General features: G+C 36.0%; 1 protein-coding gene across 4 annotated transcripts in view; it reads left to right on the top strand.

Moving 5' to 3' along the window:
* The window catches only part of ZNF624 (zinc finger protein 624), a 36,906-nt gene that overhangs the window by 2,132 nt on the left and 11,449 nt on the right, over window positions 1-23,325 (top strand). For 2 of the 4 annotated variants that reach the window (XM_046674627.1, XM_046674628.1), the window contains exons 2-4: window positions 12,013-12,101; window positions 12,588-12,675; window positions 14,076-14,141. Coding sequence is in view for 2 of the 4 variants with exons in the window: in XM_046674625.1 (XP_046530581.1) it covers window positions 12,015-12,101; window positions 14,076-14,141 (153 nt within the window). In the remaining 2 variants the exon portion in view is untranslated. The remainder of the gene's footprint in view (window positions 1-12,012; window positions 12,102-12,587; window positions 12,676-14,075; window positions 14,142-23,325) is intronic. The other 2 variants (XM_046674625.1, XM_046674626.1) reach the window with 1 other exon arrangement.

Genomic DNA, 23,325 nt, shown 5'->3' with positions numbered 1-23,325 from the left:
GACGTGGGCACACTTGCCTGCAAGGAGGCTGGGAAATGTCTCTCGGTGGGTGGCTTTGTGGCCAGTCGAGACTTTAAGCCTCTGTCAAGCAGAAGGGGGAGACTGGCTGTTGGAAGGCAGTTAGCAGTCTCTGCTACATCGGCCTACTTAAGTTTTCTGCTGATTGAGTCAGTTTTAGAAAAGTTTTAAACAAATTCTTCTTTAGGAAATTTTATTTTTATTGACATACAATTTTAAGACATTTTATCCGTTGTAGGCCCTTTCTTGTTTCTATTTTTGGTTATTGGCAATTTTCTTTTTTGACTGCCAGTGGCTTATATATTTCATTATTTAGAAGGATCAGCTCTGCCTTCATTAGCTATTTTTGTTTGATTGTCTTCTTAGTCATTAGTTTCTTTCTTTATTATTTCGTCCTTATGGCTTACTTGTTAATTATTTTTCTTCTTTAGTTGAATGTTTAATATTTTCATTCTTTTTGATAATTTTACTTGAGAGTATTTAGGGATATAAATTTAATCTCCTTAAAGCTTTGACAGCAACCCATGTGTTTTTAATCTATAATACTCTCATTTTTTAATTCACTAGCAGTTATAATTTAAAGTTCTCTGTTTGACAATAACTACTCAGGAGGGTCTATTTAAATTTCCAGGTGATAGGGTTTTTTCCCCTCCCTTCAGGCTTCCTTTTACATTTGTAATTCTGTTGCATCATGTTTAGAGAATGTAGTGTATTCAATTTCTTCTTTTTGATTGAGATTTTCTTTGTGGTCAGTGGTCTTTATGATATATGATTAATTTTAGCAAATGCTCCATAAATGCTTAAAAATGATCTTTGAGTATAAATTACAATATAGTCATATCTGTTTAATTTCTATCTCACCTTTTCTTTGAATTTATAACAGCCTTGCTTTATGTATTATCATTCTTGTTTTTCAGAGGATAGTGGTTAATTACTGCAAGTATCATTTCGGATGAGCTTCTGATTGGCACAAGCTTAGATTAAGTTCTGCTGTGTTTATTGAGCAAAAACTACTGAATCTTGTGGGAAGCAAGGTGCCCATTAAGGTCAGGAGCAGATGCAGCATGTTTAAGCATAACACAGTCCCTAATGAGGGGCCATGCAACTGCTGGTAACACTTTTTGCACAACGTAGGGTTTCTGAAAAACTCAAAACTTGCTATGTCACTGCCTTTTTATATCTGAAGCTAATATTACCGCTCTGGAAGAGTTTATATGAACAATCTGTACCATTTTGTATAAGGAAATATCATTCATCAGGTACCCCTGGTTCTCGAACCAAACTCGCCATCAGCAAGGCCACATCCTCATGTAAGGAGAATGGGGAGGGGAAATGGTGCCTAGATGTCCCTGCTGGTTTAGTGGATGGTCATATATCTAGCATCATGGCTCATATATTTGTATTATTTGATTGGCTACCAACCAATTAACTCATATTTGTGCATAAATATTCTATTTTTTATTATTCATATCTTTTCTGTTTCATCATAAACTTATGGCCTTTCTCTGTTAGTAATATTCATTGTCTTTGTTTGTTTTTATTGTATTCTAATATGAGTGCTGTTTTTCTTCTTTCCACCAACTTCCATGGATCCTACTATATGTTGTCATACCAAACTATGCATTTAAATTACAGTGTTGATCCCAAATTTAGGTGTCTCCATTTTCTCTTTATTATTATAAACTTTGGCTCAAATATCCTGGAATATAGCCTGCAATGATGATTTATTTTATTTTATTTGTAGTGAGAGCTTTATTTCTTTTTTCATGCACAGAAATATTTATTACATCATTTTTAAAAATTGAGATATAATTGACATATAACATTATATTAGATTCAAGTGTACAACATAATGATTCAATATATGTATATATTGTGAAGTGATCACCACCATAAGTCTAGTTAACATCCAACACCACACATAGTTACACATTTTTTTTCTCATGATGAGAACTTTTAAGATCTACTCTCTTAGCAACTTGCAAGTGTGCAGTACAGTATTATTAATTATAGTCACCATGCTGTCCATGACATCCCCAGGACTTATTTATTTTGTGAGTGTAAGTTTGTGCCTTTTGACTTCCTACATCCATTTCATCCGCACTGCCCCCCACCCCCACCCCCCGCCAGTAACCACCAATCTGTTCTCTGTTCCTGTGAGTTTGGAGTTTGTTTTTTGATTCCACATGTAAGTGAAGTCATACCGTATTTGTCTTTCTCTGTCTGACTTATTTCACTTAGCCTAATGCTCTTAAGGCCCATCCATGTTGTTACAAATGCAAGGATTTCCTTCTTTGTATGGCTGAATAATATTCCATTGTATGTCTATATATACCACATTTTCTTTTGTGTGTGTGTGATTTTTTTCTTTTTCTTTTTAATTAAGGTAACATTGGTTTATAACATTATATAAATTTCAGGTGTACATCATTATGTTTCCACTTCTGTGTGGACTACATTGTGTTCATCACCAAAAGTCTAGTTTCCATCTGTCACCATACAAATGTCTCACTTTACCCCTTTCACTTTCCCTTACTCCCGATTCCTGTGTGGTAACCACCAATCTGTTCTATCTATGTGTTTCTTTGTTCTTGTTCTTGTTTATCTTTCACATATGAGTGAAATCATATGGTATTTGTCTATCTCCGTCTGACTTATTTTGCTTAGCATAATATCCTTAAGGTCCAACTATGTTGTCACAAATGGCAATAATTCATCTTTTTTATGGCTGAGTAGTAGTCCGTTGTATAAAGACACCATATCTTCCTTATCCATTCATCATCAATGGGCACTTAGGTTGTTTCCCAACCTTGGCTATTGTAAATAATGCTGCAGTGATCACAGACGTGTGTGTATCTTTTCATATTAGTGTTTTCCTGTTCTTCGGATAAATACCCGTATGTGGAATAGCTGGATCATATGGTAGTTCTATTTTTAATTTTTTGAGGAATCTCCATACTGTTTTCCATAGTGGCTGTACCAGTTTGCATTCCCACCAGCAGTGTAGGAGGGTTCCCTTTTCTCCACATCCTCTCCAACGCTTGTTATTTTTTGTCTTGTTAATATAGCCATTCTGACAGGTGTGAGGTGATAGATGATTGTAGTTTTGATTTGCGTTTCCCTAATGATTAGTGATGTTGAACATCTTTTCATGTGCCCCTTCACTATCTATATATCTTCTTTGGAAAAATGTCTGTTCATATCCTCTGCCCATTTTTTGATTAGGTTGTTCACTTTTTTTTGTTGAGTTTTATGAGTTGTTTATATGTTTTGGAAGTTAGCCTCATGTTGGATATATGATTTGCAGATTTCTTCTTCCAGTTGGTGAGTTATCTTTTCGTTTTGTTCATGGTTTCCTTTACTGTGCAGAAGCTTTTTAGTCTGATGTTGTCCCATTTGTTTATTTTTTCTTTTGTTTTACTTGCCCAAGTAGACATCGTATTTGAAAAGATACTGCTAAGACCTGTATCAAAGAGTGTACTGTCTATATTTTCTTCTAAGTGTTTTTGTGGTTTCAGGTCTTACATTCAGGTCTTTAACCCATTTTGAGTTAATTTTTGTGTATGGTGTAAGATAATGGTCTACTTTCATTCTTTTGCATGTAGCTGTCCAGTTTTCCCAACACCATTTATTGAACAGACTTTCCTTTGTCCATCGTTTTTTCTTGGCTTCCTTGTCAAAGATTAGCTGTCCATAGATGTATGGTTTTATTTCTGGGCTCTCAGTTCTGTTCCATTGATCTGAGTGTCTATTTTTCTGCCAGTACCATGGTGTTTTGATTGCTATAGCTTTGTAGTATAATTTGAATTCAGGGAGTGTGATACCTCCAACTTTGTTCTTTTTTTCTCAGGATTGTTTTGGCTATTCAGGGCCTTTGGTTATTCCAGATAGATTTTAGGATTCTTTGTTCTGTTTCCATGAAGAATGTCACTGGGATTCTGATTGGGATTGCACTGAATCTGTAGATTGCTTTAGGAAATATGGACAGTTTAACTATGTTTATTCTTCCAGTCCATGTGCATGGAATATCTTTCCATTTCTTTATGTCTTCTTCAATTTCTTTCAATAACTTCTTACAGTTTTCAGTGTATAGGTCTTTTGCCTCACTGTTTAAATTTATTCTTCAGTATTTTATTGTTCTTGTTGCAATTGTAAATGGGATTGTATTCTTGACTTCTCTTTCTGCTAGTTCATTATTAGTGGATAGAAATGCAACTGATTTTTGTATGTTGATTTTATATCCTGTAACTTTATTGTATTTGTTGATTATTTCTAATAGTTTTTTGGTGAATTCTTTAGAATTTTCTATATATAGAATCATGTCACCTGAAATTGTGACAGTTTCACTTCTTCCTTTCCAACTGGGATCCCCTTTATTTCTTTTTCTTGCCTAATTGTTCTGGCTAAAACTTCCGATACAATGTTGAATAAGGGTGGTGAGAGTGAGCATCCTTATCTCGTTCCTATTCTCAGAGGAACGGTTTTCAGTTTTTCTACATTGAGTATGATGTTGGCTGTGGGTTTTTCAGATATAGCCTTTATTATGTTCAAATATTTCCTTCTATACCCATTTTGTTTAGAGTTTTTATCATAAATGGATGTTGGATCTTGTCAAATGCTGTCTCTGCATCTAATGAGATGATCATGTGATTTTTATTCTTCATTTTGTTAGTGTGGTGTATCACATTGATTTGCTGATGTTGAACCATCCCTGCGTCCCTGGACTAATTTCCACCTGGTTGTGGTGTATGGCCCTTTTAATCTATTGTTATATTTGATTTGCTAATATTTTGTTGAGGAGTTTTGCGTCTGTGTTCATCAGTGATACTGGCCTGTAACTTTCCTTTTTTTTGTTGTTGTTCTTGTCTGGTTTTGGTCTTAGGGTAATATTGGCCTCGTAAAATGAGTTAGGAAGCATCCCACCCTCTTCAGTTTTTTTAACTAGTTTGAGAAGGATAGGAATTAAATTTTCTTTGAATGTTTGGTAGAATTCACTGGAGAAGCCATCTGGTCCTGGACTTTTGGGGTTGGGGGGAGGTTGATTAATGTTGCAGTCTCTTTGCTTCTCATTGGTCTCTTCAGGTTCTCTATTTTTTCTTGATTCAGTTTTGGGAGGTTGTGTGATTCTAAGAATTTATCCATTTCTTCTTGGTTATCCAGTTTGTTGGCATATAGCTTTTCATAGTATTCTCTTATAATCCTTTGGATTTTTGTGGTGTCTGTTGTAATTTCTCCTCTCCTTTTTTATTTATTTGAGGCATCTCTCTTTTTTTGTTAGTCACTCTGGCCAAGGGTTTGTCAATTTTGTTTATCTTTTCAAAGAACCAACTCTTAGTTTCATTGATGCTGCCTATTTGTTTTTTTAGTCTCTATTTCATTTATTTCTGCTCTGGTTTTTATTATTTCCTTCCTTCTACTGACTTTGGGTTTTATTTGTTCTTCCTTTTCTGGTTCTTTTAGGTATAGGGTATGCTTGTTTATTTGAGATTTTTCTTGTTTGTTGAGGTAGGCCTGTTTTGCTATATGTTTTACTCTTAGTACCATGTTTGCTGCACCCCACAGGTTTTGGTATGTTGTGTTTTCATTTTCATTTGTCTCTAAGTATTTTTTGTTTTCTCCATTGATTTCTTCGTTGATCCAACAGTTGTTCAATAATATGTTGTTTACTCGCCACATATTTGTGACTTTTCTAGCTTTTTTCTTGTAGTTGATTTCTAGTTTCATAGCGTTGTGATCAGAAAAGATGCTTGATATGATTTCAGTCTTCTTAAATTTATTGAGGCTTGCTTTGTTTCCCAACATATGGTCTGTCTTTGAGAATGTTCCATGTGCACTTGAGAAGAATGTGTATTTTGCTGTTTGGGGATGAAATGTTCAATATATGTCTATTAAATCCATCTGATCTAATGTTTCATTTAAAGCCTCTATTTCCTTGTTGACTTTCTGTCTGGATGATCTCTCCAGTGATGTAAATAGGGTGTTGAGGTCCGCTACTATTGTTGTGTTGCTGTCACTTTCTCCCTGTAGGTCTGTTAATGTTTGTTTTGTGTACTTTAGTGCTTCTGTGTTAGGTGCATATATATATTAATAAGTGTTACGTCTTCTTGGTGAAATGTCCCTTTTATCGTTATATAATGGCCACCTTTGTCTCTCGTTTTCTTTTTTATCTTGAGTCTGCTTTGTCTGATATAAGTATGGCAACACCTGCTTTCTTTTGCTTGCCATTTGCCTGGAGTATCATCTTCCATCCCTTCACTCTTAGCCTCTGTGTGTTTTTAGAGGTGTGATGTGTTTCCTGGAGGCAGCATATTGTTGGGTCTTGTTTTGTAATTCATCCAGCCTCTCTTTGTCTTTTGGTGAATTCAGTCTGTTTACATTTAGAGTGATTATTGATATATAAGGGCTTAGTACTGCCATTTTGTCTTTTATTTTCTGGTTGTTCTATATTTCCATTGTTTCTTTTCCCTTGTAGTTCTGTCTGCCATTTCAGTTTGGTGGTTTTCTGTGATGGTTTTCCCAGTTTTCTCTTTGTTTATGATTTGTGATCCTGCTCTGATTTTTTTGTTTTGTGGTCACCATGAGGTTTGTATAAAAGATCTCATAGATGAGATAGTCCATTTTCTGATACTCTGTTATCTCCATTAGCCTATGCAGGTTCCATCCCTTTCCTCTTCCTTTTTTATGTTTTTGTTGTCACAAATTATTCTTTTTTGTGTTGTGAGTTTGTTACCAAATTGAAGTGGTTATAGTTGTTTTGGACTCTTTCTTTACCTTTATCCTTTGTTTTATAATTGTTTGCAAACCTATTCGGATATAGAGCTGCAATTTTCTGATTTTGTGTATTTCTCACCTTGCTGAAATATTTTTGATCCTTCCCCCCTTTTTTTTTCAGGTAGGAGGGCTCCCTTCATCATTTCTTGTAAGGCAGGTCTAGTGGCAATGAACTCCCTCAGCATTTGCTTTTCTGAGAAAGCTTTTATTTCTCTGTCATATCTGAAGGATAATTTCACTGGATAGAGTATTCTTGGTGGATAGATTTTGTCTTTCAGTATTTTGACTATATCATTCATCTCTCTCCTAGCCTGTAAGGTTTCTGCTGAGAAATCTTCCAAAAGCCTGGTGGGGGGTTCCTTTGTAGGTTATTTTCTTCTCTTTTGCTGCCTTTAATATTTTTTCTTTGTCATTGACTTTTGAAAGTTTTAATATTGTATGCTTTGGAGAGGGTCTTTTTGCATTGATGTAATTATGAATTCTGTTAGCTTCATGTACTTGCATGTCCAGTTCTTCCCCCAGGTTTGGAAAGTTCTCAGCTATTATTTCTTTGAATAAGCTCTCTGTTCCTTTTGCCCACTCTTCTGGGATACCTATATGTTACTTTTCCTAATTGAGTTAGATATTTCTCAAAGAATTTCTTCATTTTTAAAAAATCTTAGTCCTCTCTTCTCCATCTCAATCATCTCTAGATTTCTATCTTCAAGCTCACTGGTTCTCTCCTCCATTAGATCTGCTGTATTTTTTATGCTTTCTACATTATTTTTTATCTCATTAATTGTGTTCTTTATATCCAGAATTTCTGTTTGGTTTTTTTTAGAGCTTCAATCTCTGTGGTGAAGTACTCCTTCTGTTCATTAATTTTATTCCTCAGCCCATTGAACTGTCTCTCTGAGCTTTCTTGTAACCTGTTGAGTTTCTTTATGACAGCTATTTTGGATTCTCTGTCAGTCATATTGTAATCTTCTGTGACTTCAAGTTTGGTTTCTGGAGAACTGTGATTCTCCTTCTGGTCTGTTGTGTTACTGTAGTTTTTCATGCTGTTTGATGAGTTGATCCTCTGCTGGTGTATTTGTGGTAGTAACCACCTGTCTTATTTGGGTACAGCTTTGGTTACTTTGGTTCTGAGCTGCTTCTGGTTGTATCTGAGAGCCTTCACTTTCCACCCTCCACTCTCCTACAGTTGTCATCAGTGCCCTCCTTGTGCTGCTTCTGCCTCTGAGGTTGCTGGTGCCTTGCTGCTTTCAATGTTGCTGCAGTCTCAGGTGTTGCCCCCAGGGTCACCAGGCTTGAGCACTTCCGCTGCTTCTGGGGTTTCTTGGGTTTCATGTTCTCTCACTTGGTCTCCACGGGCTCTCTGTGGGCCCAGGTGCTGCTTCCCTGTGCACCACGTGCACTTCTGCTCCTGGGTTATCTGGAGGTGCTGGTGGCACTGCTGCCAGGGGACACTGGGTTTGCAGGTGTCTCTGTTGGGGTCCCAGGTTCTTGTATACAGCCCCTGCTGCAGACAGAGTCAGTCTTGGGAGTTCCACCACTGGGTGCTGGGTCTCAGGTTCTACTGTGGTTCCTGAAGCCTCAGATCACAGGTGCCACCTGCCAATGCTAGGGGAGGAATAGGGCCTTAGCCACAAGTGTTGTCGCTGGCCCTGCATTCTCTGGTCACTGGCACCTGCCAGTATGCTTTTTGAGACCTCAGGTCAGGGCACTCTGCTCCTGCCGGGGAAATTTATGCCTTGGATATAGTCCCCACCACTGAAAAGACCAACACCACTGCCAGGGAAGGGGAAAAGGCCAGGTGGCTGGCTCCACTCTATGTCCTGAAGCCTCAGGATGTGTGTGTCATCCACCATCACTGGGAGGAGCAGAGTCCACAGCCTCTGGTTGCTGGCACTGGTGCATGAACTGGTGGCCTACTCTGAAACCTTCGATCAGGGGACCCCACTACTGCCAGGGAAATTCATGCCTTGGATGTAGTCCCCACTGCTGGAAAGACCAGTGCCATTGCTAGGGAAAGGGGAGAGGGCCAGGTCCCAGAGCCTCAGGACGTGTGCACCACCCACCACTGCTAGGGGTTGGGAACAGGGGCCAAGCCACAAGTGCTGTGTTTGCCCTTGTAACCTGTGGTCACTGGCATGCACACCAGTTTTACAATCCACATTTTGGATCGCTTCCAACCAGAAGAGAGGGAAAGGGCTGCTTCCCTAGTTCCTCTGCCTCCTGGAGGTCTAGTCCACCCACCTTCAGATGTATAGGTGCATGGATTGCTCAGACGTTCTGATGTGTTGAGCAGGGAGTCCTTTTTTGGTCACTGGATGTCTGACTGGTTGTAGCTTAGAGAGGAGAGACAAAGGGAACGACTTACTCAGCCATGATGCTCTATTTGATTCTTTTTCTTACCATTGTAAATGGGTTTGTTTTCTTGACTTCTTTTTCTGCTAGTTCATTATTAGTATATAGAAAGACAACTGATTTTTGTATATTGGTTTTGTAACCTATAACTTTACTGTATTCATTTATTACTTCTAATAGTTTTTTGGTGGATTCTTTATGGTTTTCTATATATAAAATATTATCTGCAAATATTGACAGTTTTACGTCTTCCTCTACAATTTGGATCCCTTTTATTTCATTTTCTTGCCTAATTACTCTGGCTAGGACTTCTGATACTTTGTTGAACAAGACTGGTGAAAGTGGGCATCCTTGTCTTGTTCCGTTTCTTAAAGGGGTAACTTTCAGTTTTTCAGTGTTGAGTATAATGTTAGCTGTGGGTTTGTCATATATGACCTTTATTATGTTGAGATACTTTCCTTCTATACCCATTTTGTTCAGAGTTTTTATCATAAATGGATGCTGAACCTCAGTGAATGCTTTTTCTGCATCTATTGAGATGATGAGGTGGTTTTTAGTCTTCATTTTGTTAATGTGGTGTATTCTGTTGATTGATTTGCAAATGTTGACCCATCCTTGTATCCCTGGAATAAATTCCACTTGATTTTGGAGTACAATCTTTTTAATGTGTTGTTGTATTTGATTTGCTAGTATTTCATTGAGGATTTTTGCATCTATGTTCCTCAGCAATATTGGCCTGTAATTTTCTTTTTTTGTATTGTTCTTGTCTGGTTTTGGTATCAAGGTGATGTTGGCCTCGTAAAATGACTTAGGAAGTGTCCCCTTCTCTTTAGTTTTTTGGAAGAGTTTGAGAAGAATTGGTATTCTTCTATAAGTGTTGGTTGAATTCACCAGTGAAGCCATCTGGGTCCTGGACTTTTTTTGTTTGGGGATTTTGTTTTGTTTTGTTTTGCTGAGGGAGATTCACCCTGACCTAACATCTATGCCAGTCTTCCTCTATTTTGTATATGGGTCACTGCCGTGACACGGCTGCTGACGAGTGGTATAGGTCCACACCCAGGAAGCAAACCCTGGCCACCGAAGTGGAGCATGCAGAACTTAACCACTAGGCCATGGGGCCAACCCCTGTTTGGAGGTTTTTGATTACGGATTCAATCTCCTTAGTAGTAATTGATCTGTTAGATTTTCTGTTTCTTCATGATTCAATCATGTTGGGTTATCTGTTTCTAGGAATTTATCCATTTCTTCTAGGTTGTCCAATTTGTTGACATGATCTATTTTAGATCAGTGTGTCTTAAACTTTAATGTGTGCATATGAATCAGTGAGGGATCTTGTTAAAAGGTTGATTCTCAGGGCCAGCCTCATGGCCGAGTGGTTAAGTTTGCACTCTCTGCTTTGGCAGCCCAGGGTTTTGCCAGTTTGGATCCTGGGCGCGGACATGGCATGGCTCATCAGGCCATACTGAGGCGGCATCCCGCATAGCACAGCCAGAGGTACTCACAACTAGAATATAGAACTATGTACTTGGAGGCTTAGGAAAGAAGAAGAAGAAGAGGAAGAATATATTGGCAACAGATGTTAGCTCAGGTGCCAATCTGTAAAAAAAAAATGGTTGATTCTCATTCAGTAGGTTCTAGAGTTAGGCCTGAGATTTTGCATTTCTCACAAGCTCTCAGTGATGTTGGTGCTCCTGATCTTCAGACTACATTTTTGAATAAAAGCTCTTGGATGTGGATTCTTAATGGAAGCAAATTGTCCATATAATGCAGACACAGATTTGGCATAATTCAGCATAGATTCTTTGGGACCTCAAAGGTCCTACTGGGTGGTGAGAGTGTCAAACTGCCTGGGAAACTGTCATCAAATGGTAGGATTTCACAGTATCTGGAAAGCTCAATTCTTACTGTGCCACAGCCCTTTTATATGTCTTGCAACATCATTCTGCAACTATGCACTTGCTAAGAGAATGTTTACAAACATGAGGCTGTTGTTGTTTTTGAACTAAACTCAACATCAGTAAGGCCATATCCTTCACGAAAGGTAGAAAAGCAGAATCAGTGCCTAGGGATACCTGAACAAGATCTCTGCCACCCTATTTCTCCACAGTGTAAAACCTTTATTAGGCATATAACTTTTCATTAGGCAAAGGACTATTGCCTAATGCTTTGTGCATTGAATTCCACTTTCTCTTACATTATTATTGTTATCCCTAGTTCCTTTTTGTTTGAGTTTGACTGATATAGAAAGGCTAGAAAAATATCTGAGTATGAGATTGAGGGAAGCACGTCAAGGTTTCTTATAATATCTTTGAAGTCTGGAAGTTTTTGTGTTCTCTTTATATGAAGCTGAGGTCTCTTAACATTTTAACAAATTGACTCCTCACAGGAAATACAGGAAAAAGAGAGTTTGGGAATATTTCATTGGTAGATGAGTAATGATTATGGCAAAGAAAGGTTGAATTATTTTCTCTCACTTCGCACAGCAAATTGATTTAGTAGAACAGGTGTGGACATTGGAATTAGACTGATTTGGAGCCATGCATGGCCTTGGGTAAATAGTTTAATTTTTCTAAGCCTCCAATTCTTCAGCTATAAAATGGGGATGTAATTCCCATTAGGTTGATGTGAAGATCAAATGAGAAAGCATTTTAAAAGGTCCTTGTACAGTGTCTGACCTGATAGCTGTGACTGCATTTAATGGTATTAAAATCTCAAGATCTTCAGGAGTAAGAATCCTTTCCCCTCACTGATCTTGGAGGTTAATCTTGTGTTCTTTAGAGAGATCATGCTTAGTCGTAGTGTTAGGGTTCCAACTTGGTGATTCTGAAGTTTCCGAGGCAGGATTGGTTTTCATGGCTTATTTCTCTTTCTCAGATATGTCTTTGCAGGTCTCCACTTTTTCCAGAGAGGGGAACCCAGAGGAAGAGATTATGGCTGCTGTGGTTTTTTCAGTTGGACCTCTGGTAAGTTGGGGTTTCCTCTAATTCTCACCTCTTGTCTTGGTTTAAGAGCATGTCTACTTTTCCTGAAGTCTTGTGACTTCTCTATCTCACCTACACTCCTTCTGGTAACTGAATCCAATTGTTTGACCCATAAATATTGGGTTTATCTTCATAAAGCTTGTAACCTATAGGAAGATTCACTATACATATTGAACCAGATATCAAGATACATGATCTTTTGAAAAGTATCTGGGCTATCTTTAGACATGATAAGCAGTCTGGGAAATTTACTTATCATGTTAAATTTGTATTGTTCTCAGGAAATCAGTTATTTATGGGATAGTAGAATGGAATATTTTCCAATTGGAAATTTTGTTTAGGAAATTTGGGGACCAAATACATGTACACACACACACACACACACACGCATACACACACACCCTTAATTCATAGGGACCATTCCCCTTGTACCCACTCTCAGTGATCTCCTCTTTTCTACCCATTAAGAAGTGATCAAGCTTAATAGATGACATGGAGAGAAAGAAGATGTGTAAGACACAGTGCTTGGCTGTAGGGAGCTTACAGTCTCATTGAGGTAAGGCATACAAAAGAAATAGTTACATGATTTATTTAGGTGAATGACAGTTGCTGAGCGGTATGATAAGGATGATGAGTGCTATGTAAGGAAAGAACTGGGACATTAGTATGGGCTAAATTGGTCACAGAAAGTTCATGAGGATAGTTAGATTTAAGCTGGTACCCAATTAGCAAGTCGGATTTAAATTGTCATTAAGTATTGTGAGAGTTCTTCAGGTGAGAAGAGAATTTGAGGGCAAGGCCCTGAGGCAGAGAACAGTGGGTGAGCTAGTGATTTAAGATGGAAAAAAGATAGGACTGGAAATTAGATATTTAAGCTGAATCTTTTAGTGTTTCTCTGAAGACATTTAAGTGTAAATATGTATGTGTGTGTGTTTGGGTGTGTTTGAGAAGGGTATTAATTTGATAAAAGCTATGTTTTAGCAGTGACTTTTTGAAATAGGAGATTCAGAAGAAAGGTAATACCAACAAATGTAATTTGTTATAGTAATGATCTATAAAAACCTGTAGTAGTGATCTTTTATTCTTTGTAGCCAGAATAAAGAACATATAAATAGTTCTTAAAACATACCCTTGAAATGATAAATAAAAACCAAAATGTTGTACTTCCAGTAGATCCAAAGTGTTTGTCTAGTATTAGCCTGATCAAACCCATCCTTTACATCATCATTAATTTTCTGGAAGCTGAATATTTGTATTTTTTTAAAGAAGAATTTGGGAGAAGAGAAATAACATAACATTTTCTCAATGTTTTAGAGAACAATTGTTTAGAGATAACAATTTCTCAACATTTTAGATTTTATTCTAAAATTGATAAGTACTGCTAGAAGGTATAATAAAATTTCATTTCACTTATAAAATCGGGCCCTCATAGAGATATAGTTTCTAAAGTTTGGAAGAAAACAATGTTATGAGAGATCCCTAAAATAGCTCCTGGTTGGCTACTGAGACATGTCCTCCCACCCCGAAACACTGTAATGATTTTTCAACTGTAGAAAACAGATGGTGTTAGCAGGTTTTAAATATTATTCTTGAGCAAGATAGATAATCTCTGAGAAATAGATTTCATCCCCATATGAAAAAGAAGAATTATATAGCATCTGAAGGCCCCTTATTGTAAGTTTATTTTTGTTTTGATAGGTTCTTTGTTAAAAGCCTTCTTTAAAAATTGTGCAGTTATATCTTTCTCAGTCCTGTGTGTGTGTTATTGTCTCAAAGAAGTGAAAGAAGATTATGATTGGATGTTACTGTGGGACCTTAATTTCACCCGTAAATAAAACAGTAAAAGAGGTCATCCCATGTACACCGCATCCACAGTGGACTCGTGGTGCTTGTTGAGGCTCTGCTGTAGGTCCTAGGCAGCCTATCACTGAGTGATCTTATCCTGTATCCCCTCAGGGTCCTGAAGTTTCCCAGCCAGAGGAAGATCTTCACCTTCAGGCAGAAGAACCAGAATTGGTAAAGGTAAAACTTAGCTTTGTATGTAAGGGGAATAAAGCAAAAGCACCTCTTTTACTGTCCCTATTCTTAATGTTCCCAGTTCATTTCAACTTCTCAGTGAATACCATTTTGCTTAATAGGTGGCGTAACCCCAGGTATGGTGACATTAATTTGACAGATTTCATTTCTCTCAGTGGTGGCAGCCCTAATTTGACAGTCATATCATAATTGCTGATGATAATGTATCCTATATCACACAGTCTGAGTCTTGCTTCACAATGTAAGACCCAATACCATTAAAAATATCAAGAATACATGGACATTGGTGGCAATATTCTTAAGATGAGTTTAAATTGGTTTAAGTTTTTTCATTGCATTACATTTATTAAGCTTACTTATTTGTGAGTACAGAATCCGCCTGATTTTTCCAGAAAAAATCAAAGTCAAAAATGTCTGAATTGTGTTAAGAAACATTATCCAAAACTTAGAAATAAGGCAAACGGTAAATTTATGCCCTTTCAGTGTCATGTTATGCCCTTGTCTAACCAGCCTGTCGAAGGGTCGTCTGATGTAGCAGGGAAGGTTACATGATTTGACTTACTATTTGTTATTGATTAATATCCAAACCCAAGTTAGATGTTAACTTACAGAAGATTGAAAAGTTGCAAATTATTTCTACCTAGGAGAAAAGAGAATCCCAAAAGTTATGGTTTTATTGTCCTGTAGGTCATTTACCAGATTTCTATCTAATTTTCAATCTTACGCATGCATTCTTTTTTCCACTATCTATTCATCTGTTTCTTGTATCTCCTTTGAACCAGCTTTGTCCAGATGCTAATCTCTCATTAATGACTTAAGTAAATCTTCGACATGTATTGACTATACCTTAGGAGAATTATAATTTAAAAAAAAAAATTTATATAGGAGAAATTCAACCCCTTTATCTTCCTTTTTTTAGAATTATCTTTTTACATTTTTGAAAATTATACTTTGAAGGGACTGGCCCAGTAGTATAGTGGTTAAGTTCAGCACACTTCACTTTGGCAGACCAGTTTCGCGGGTTGGGATCCCAGGCTCAGACCTACACCACTCATCAATCCATGCTGTGGTGGCCACCCGCATACAAAATAGAGGAAGATTGGCACAGATGTCAGCTCAGGGCCAATCCTTCCTCACCAAAAAGAAAAAAAATTATGCTTTGAAGATTGGTTTTATTCCAAAAATGTTTTATGTAAAACTGAGGTGTTTTTTTCTTTGTTTTTATGAGAAAATACATTCTGAGATTCAGTCTTACGCCTACTTTTTTTTGAAATTTAGTACTGGACCAATGATTCTTAAAATTGTTCTTTAATATATGACAATTTAGGCTTTAAAATTTTAAGGTAAATATATTCAAATTTCAGACTTTGAATCCTGAACCTTAGGAAAATGCCATAATTTTTGACATGATGAATAATTCATGTGGTTTATTTTTATTCTTCTGACAGAGGGGTTCCTTGGCAAAAGATTAATCTTCAGTCTGGCTCTTCCTTAAATTCTGCATCCTGTTCATAAGTACTGAATTTAGCTTTGTTTAATTTTTAATCTGAGTAGAACCAATATTTTAATAATATTTTTTAACATTTCTATTCCTACCCAAAAAAGGCAGATGGAATTTTCACAGGGCTTGTGTTGAATCTGTTGGTCAATATGAGGAGTATTGCTATCTTAACGGTATGAAGTTTTCCAATAGAAAGAATATGGGATGTCTTCCTGTTTATTTAGGTATTCTTCATTTTCTTTCAGTGATGTTTTATAGTTTTCAGTGTACAGGTCTCATACATCTTTGGGTAATTCCTTCCTAAGTGTTTTATGTTTTTTGCTATTTTTAATGGATTTTTTCTTTTTTTTTTTTAAAGATTGGCACCTGAGGTAACAACTGTTGCCATTCTTCTTTTTTTATTCTTCTTCTCCCCAAAGCCCCCCAGTACATAGTCATATATTCTAGTTGTGAGTGCCTGTGGTTGTGCTATGTGGGACGCCGCCTCAGTATGTCCTGATGAGTGGTGCCATGTCCGTGCCCAGGATCTGAACCAGTGAAACCCCTGGCCGCTGAAGCAGAGCGTGCGAACTTAACCACTTGGCCACGGGGCTGGCCCCTTTTTCTTAGTTTATTTTTGGAATGTTTGTTGCTAGTGTATAGAAATAATTGAGTTACGTATATTGATCTTGTACCCTGAACCTTGCTGAACTAGTTTATTTAGTTCTAATAGGTTTTTTTGCATGTGTTTGTGTCTAGATTCTTTAGGGTTTTCTATATGCAAGATAATGTGGTCTGTAAACAGAAATTATGTTTTTTGCAAACAGATATTTATTTCTTCATTTCTGATCTGGATACCTTATAGATTTTTTTCTTATATAATTTCCCTTGCTAAAATTCACAGTACAGTATTGAACAGAAGTGAGGAGAGAGGACATCTTTGTCTTGTTTGTAATCTCAGGGGGAATACATATGGCCATTCACCATTAAGTATGATTTGGGTTTTCATAGATGGTCTTTTTCATCTTGATAAAGTTTGATTCTATTTCTAGTTTCTTGAATTTTGTTGGATACTTTTTATGAGTCTATTGAGATGATTGAGTGGGTTTTGTTCTTTATCCTATTAATATGGTAGTGATTGATTTTGATGTATTAAATCAACTTTGTATTCCTGGAATAAATCTCATTTGGCTGTAGTGTATATTATGCTTTATTTGTTGCTAGACTCAGTTTGCTGGTATTTTGTTGAGGATTTTATGTCCATATTTATAAGAGATAGGGATCTATAGGGTTCTTGTGACACTTTGTCTAGTTTTGGTAATACTGACCTCATAGAAGGAGTTGGGAATTCCCTTCTATTTTTTGGAAGGGTTAGTGAAAGATCGGCATTAATTCTTCTTAAAATGTTTGGTAGAATTCACCAGTGAAGCTATTTGAGGCTGGGCTTTTATTTGTGGGAAGTTTACTTATTATAGATCTATTCAGATTTTCTGTCTTCTTGAGTCAGTTTTGGTAGTTGTGTCTTCTTAGAAATCTGTCCATTTCCTCTAGGTTATCTAATTTCTTAGCATATAGTTGTTCATAGTATTCCCTTATAATCCATTTATTTCTTAAGATCGGTAGTAATGTCTTCTTTTTCATTACTCATTTTAGTAGTTTGAGTCTTCTCTGTTTTTTCTTAGTCAGTCTAACTAAGGGTTTGTCATTTTTGTAATCTTTCCAAAGAACCAACTTTTGCTTTTGTTGATTTTCTCTGTTGTTTTTCTCTTCTCTCTTTTGTTTATTTCCGTTCTAATATTTATTATTTTATTCTGCTTTTTAAAAAAAATGTAGTTCTTCCTTAAGAAGAATAGTTCCTTGGGGTATAAATTTAGGTTATTGATTTGATATCTTTTTTGATATCTTATTTTGATATAGGCATTTACAAGTATACATTTCCCTCTGAGCACTGTTTTCACTGTATCCCACAAGTTTTAATCTATAGTGGTTCATTTTCATTTGTCTCAAAGTATTTTTTAAATTCCCTTGTGATTTCTTCTTTGACCCATTGGCTGTTTGAGTCGGTGGTTTAATTTCTACGTATTTGTGAGTTTTCTAGTTTTCTTTCTTATTGATTTGTAGTTTCATTCCATTGTGATCCGAAATCATACAAAGTACGATTTCAGTCTTTTAAAATTTATTAGTACTTGTTTTGTGGCCTAACATGTAGTCAGTCCTGGAGAATACTCCATGTACACTTGGGAAGAATGTGTGTTCTGCTGTTATTGGCTGTCTCAGTGTTGTATGGATGTCTGTTAGATCTAGTTTATTGTATTCTTCAAGTCCTCCGTTTCCTTCTTGATTTTCTGCCTTGTTCTACCCATTATTGAAAATGGGATATTGAAGTCTCCAACTGTTATTGTTGAATTGTCTTTTTGTGTTTTCAATGCTGTAAAAGCTTGCTTCCTGTGTTTTGAGGTTCTTTTGTTAGATGAATATATGTTTAGATTTGTTATGTCTTGCTGATACATTAACCATTTTGTCATTATAAAATATCTTTCTTTGTTTCTAGTAACAATTTTTGTCTATTATTAATATTACTACTCTGTCTTTTGTGTACTGTTCACATAGTACATTTTTCCATCCTTTTACATTCAACCTATTTGTGTCTTTGAATTTAAAGTGTCTTCTGTACACAGCATATATTTGTATCATTTTAAGAAAACTTCTTTCTGCCAATATCTTCATTTTGATTATAGTGTTCAGTCTATTTACTTTTAGCTTAATGACTGATAAGGTAGAATTTATATCTGCCATTTTGCTATTTGTTTTCTCTATGCCTTACATCTTTTTTCATTTGTTTCTTCCTCCTTTACTGATTTTTATGTATGTTAGATATTTTCTAATATCCCATTTAATTAACCCTTCTTATTTCTTTCACAATATTTTTTGAGTTATTACTTTAGTTGTTTCCCTAGGGATTACAATTAACATCTTGACATAAAACAATGTATTTCAGATTAATGCCAACTTAATTTTAATAGTATATAAATCTTTGCTCAAATATAGCTCCATTCCCTTCCCCCTCCTCTATACTATTATTTTATCCTTTCTTTGCTTCTGTTCCTCAGTCTGGATAATCTCAATTGATCTGTCTTCAATTTTCTGCCTGCTTATCTTAGTCCATTTGAGCTTCTTTAGCAAAATACAGTAGGCTGGGTAGCTTTTAAACAACAGAAATTTATTTCTTACAGTTCTGGAGACTGGAAGTCCAAGACAGTGTGCTAGCATGGTCAGGTGGGAACTCTCTTCTGGGTCACAGACTTCTCATTGTATCCTCATGTAACGGAAGGGGCTAGGGATCTCTCTGGAGCCTCTTTTATAGGGCACTAATTCCATTCATGAGGGTTCTCCATCATAACTTAACCACCTCCCAAAGGCCCCACTTCCTAATACCATCACATGGGGCATTAGGATGTAAACATGCCAGTTTGGGGAAACACAAACTTTCATACCATACCTCTGTTCAATTTGCTATCTCCTTTCACTGAACCCCTCTGGTGTATTTTTCTTTTCCTTTTCTTTTTTTTATTGTGGTCATAATAGCTTATAGCATAGTGAGATTATAGCATAGTTGTACATTATTGTCTGTTAGATACCATATAAGTATGGCCCTTCACCCTTTGTGCCCACCCTTCACCCCCCACTCCAGTAATCACTAATTTATTCTCTTTGTCTGTAAGTTTGTTTGTATTCCGCATATGAGTGAAATCATATGGTGTTTGTCTTTCTCTGTCTGGCTTATTTCACTTAACATGATGCCCTCAAGGTTCATCCGTTGGTTGTGAATGGGATGATTTTTTTTTTTTGCAGCTGAGTAGTAGTCCATTGTATATATATACCGCATCTTCTTTATCCAATCATCAGTTGATGGGCACTTGGGTTGCTTCCACTTCTTGGTTATAGTGAGTAATGCTGCAATGAACATAGGGGTGCATAAGTCTCTTTGAATTGTTGATTTCAAGTTCTTTGGGTATATACCCAGTAGTGAGATAGCTGGCTCATCCCTCTAGTGTATTTTTCATTTCACTTATTGTATTTTTTCAACTCCAGAATTTCTATTTAATGAGCTGTCATTCTCCTAATTTTCTTTAATTCTTTATACCTGGTTTTCTTTAGATCTTTGAACATATTTATAATAGCTGATTTAATGTCTTATTTAGTAAGTACAATCCCTTGGCTTCCTTGGGGACAACATCCATTGACTGCTTTTTTTTTACTGTTTATGGTCCGTGCTTTCCTATTTCTTTGCATGTCTGGTAATTTTTTGTTGAAAACCTGATATTTTAAATAGTACAATGTGGAAACTCTGGAAATCAGATTCTTCCCACTCTAGGGTTGGTTATTGCAGTTTGTTGTTGTTGCTGCTGCTGCTACTTTGTGTATTTAGTGACTTTACTGGACTAATTCAGCAAAGTTTGTATTCTTTGTTGTATACAGCCACTGAAGTCTGTGGTTAACATAGTGGTTAATAATTGGACATAGTTTTCCTTAAATGTCTTAAACCAAGAAGTCTTCCAGCATTTGCCAAAAGGCTTTTGTATGTGTTGGGCATTCTTTGTGCTCTTAGGCAGGAAGTTTACAACTCTGCTTTAAACTTCACTTCTTGCTTGCACAGAACCTCAAAGTAAGCCACAAGTGAAAGCTGAGGGCCTTCTTAGATGTTTCCTGGGCCTTAGCTCTTGGTGGAAAAAGAAAACAAACCCAGTAAGTTCATTATAATTTGAGTTATGTGTGAAGTGTTTAACAGTAAAGTTTATGAATTGTCATTATCTCTCACATTAGCCGTGTTTTATTATTAGCAGAATTATATAAAACATGTTTCACAAACTTTGAGGTCCAAATAAAGAGGTTTAAACTATTTGACAAGCACACATACCTGTACGGCCGAAAAACGCTCCAGAGGAAATCTGTTTCTTCTGATACAGAGCAGATCTTAGCCAAATTTGATCTAACTTGAGACCTTTGCCTGGTTAGTCAGCTAATCAGGGCTCTGAGTTTACTAAATCATAGAGTATGGTGATTATGAGCTTGACTTCTGGATCCAAACTACCTGGATTTGAATGTAGATTTTGCCTCTTCTGTGAACTTAGGCAAAGCACCTGACCTCTCCATGCCTCACTTTCCTTATCTGTAAATAGGACCTTCCTTAGTGTAAGGCTTCAGTCATTACTGCATATAAAAAGCCTTTACATGAGTACCTGACAAATAATATGCACTATGCTTATACAAAAGTAGACAGAGTAGTTTGATGAATCCTGTTGAATCTATTGCCCATCTTCAACAATTATCGACCCACAAACAATCATATTTCATCTGTAATACTACCCTCCCTCACTAATTATTTTGAAGAAAATATAAGACATTATATAATTTCATCTATAAATGTTTCAGAAATTATGTCTATAACAGATTTTTTAATAGTAAGTATATTACCATTATTACAGCTAAAAAATTAATAAGCCATAATATTATCAAGTATTGAGTTGGTATTTGTTTCCCCAGTTGATTCCTACGTTATAATTAGTTAATATTGTCTCTTAGGTCACTTTTAATCTAGAGGTTTCTCGTCCCTCGTTTTTTCCCCTTGTAATCATTTATTGAAGAAACCAAGGAATTTGTACTTCAGAGGGGTGTTGTCCAGTACAGTAGGCACTAGCCACATGTGGCTATTGAGCATCGGAAATATGACTAGGCAAAATTGAGATCTACTGTAAATTTAAAATACCTGTCCTATTTCAAAGACTTAGTACAAAAATTAATGTAAAATATTTCTTAACAATTTTTATATTGACTGCTTATTGAAATTATAATATTTTGTATATATTATGCTAAATAAAAGATATAATTAAAACTAGTTTCACTTGTTTCTTGTTATTTTTAATATGGCTACTACAAAATTTAAAATTGTGTATGTGACTTACGTTATATTTCTATTGGACAACATTGATTTGGAATTTCACACAATATAGATTTTACTGATTGTAAATATTGCCATGGGGTTATTTAACATGCTCCTTTGTCCACTATATTTCCTTTATATTGTTAGTTAGATCTAGAGGCTTGATCAGATTCAGACTTTGATTTTTTTTAAATGTTTTTAGCAGTAGTATTTCATATTTCTGGTATATACCACCAGAAGGTACATAATGCCTAAGTGAGGCTTCTATGGTGAATTAGCAGCCACCAATGATCCTTTAATTCACTAGAGGTTGCAAAATGGTGATGTTCTAATTCTTTTGTTCCTTCTTCATGTATTAGCTGGAGTACCTGCATAAAGAGAAACCTCCCCTCATCGACGTTCTGATCACATTTGACTACTATACAAACTATATATATCGTTTGCATAGGAAAAGAAGGACAAAAGATTGCTTCTTTCTCTTTATTTACCAGTTTCCAGGCATCCTGCAAAAATAGTAGTTATTGTGAAATCACAATTTTAAATGTATTAGATGTTTTTGAAATCCGTTGTGATTGTTATCCTTATTGATGCTCAAATTGTCCCATAATTGGCCAGTGGGAGGCTCTTCAAGTTGTCTCCTATGTCTTAGACATAATCCTAGTAGTCTTTGATAGCTTCCTTGCTTTTGGGTATGACAGAAAGTTCTCAGCCCTGGTTCATTTTAGTGGGAAGTAATATTTAGAGGCCACAGTCTGGCTTGCATAATGCTGCCTCCTCGGTTATTGTTTCTAGGCCTTTTCAGTAGACAAAGCTAGGAAATATGGGATTTTTCCTGAAAAATAAAATACTGCATGAGTTTATACTGATACTTCCAGTTCAGATTTGGATGTGTGGAGTTTTTATATAATCTCATCAATGTTACATTTATATCTTCTTTCTCCCATGTCAAATTTATTAGCTGTCATTGACATCCCTATACTAATTTGCTTTATCCAAAACTACGCACACAACAGTTACAAAATAGCATTTCCATCACTACCACCAACAATATGATTTTTTACTGAAAATGTGTTCTTTTTGTTTTTTGCAGTTCTATTTCTCCTCAGGGTATATGTCACAAAGAATATAAGGAAAAATTACTGTATTTTAAAGTCACTCAAAATAGTTCCTCTCTGATGAATGTATGTGATACCAGCTGGTTTCATTTTACTTTTAATTTTTACAGATTGCTTTCTTTAAGTTTAATTTTTCTTTTATCATATTATAAAGTATTTACATGGCTCAAAAGTTAAATCCGCAAAACAAAAAATATTCAAGGGGTCCAGCTTCCGTTCCAGTCCTCTGCACTCTTATTTCCTCCTTCCTCCACTACGTAACCATTTAAAAAAATTTTATGGTTCATTCTTCCATTTTTTTATACAAGCACATGTATATTTCATATCCTGACCAACGAAGTTCACCAGAGTCCTATGATTTCTTATTTTTCTTTCTCAGAGAGCTTATAATTTTCCGTATCTACAATCTGAATGATAAACTGTATCTTCTGTTAAGCTATATTTTACAGATTGGAACTGTAAACGAGTTGATATTATAGATAAGGCAGGGTTTTGAGGGAGAAAAGATGATTTGGGTGGAAACTACTAGCTGTTGTCAAGTAATTTTAAAGACTTTCTAAGGAAGGAAGAAACCATGCTGTTTGATGCCAGATAATATAGTAGGACTAATATTGAGAAGTTACAGAAAGCCAG

This window comes from Equus quagga, chromosome 11 (assembly GCF_021613505.1).
Source record: "Equus quagga isolate Etosha38 chromosome 11, UCLA_HA_Equagga_1.0, whole genome shotgun sequence".
NCBI classification, from domain to species: domain Eukaryota; kingdom Metazoa; phylum Chordata; class Mammalia; order Perissodactyla; family Equidae; genus Equus; species Equus quagga.
Note: the sequence above shows the minus strand (reverse complement) of the source record. Positions and strands in the feature narration are given on the sequence as shown.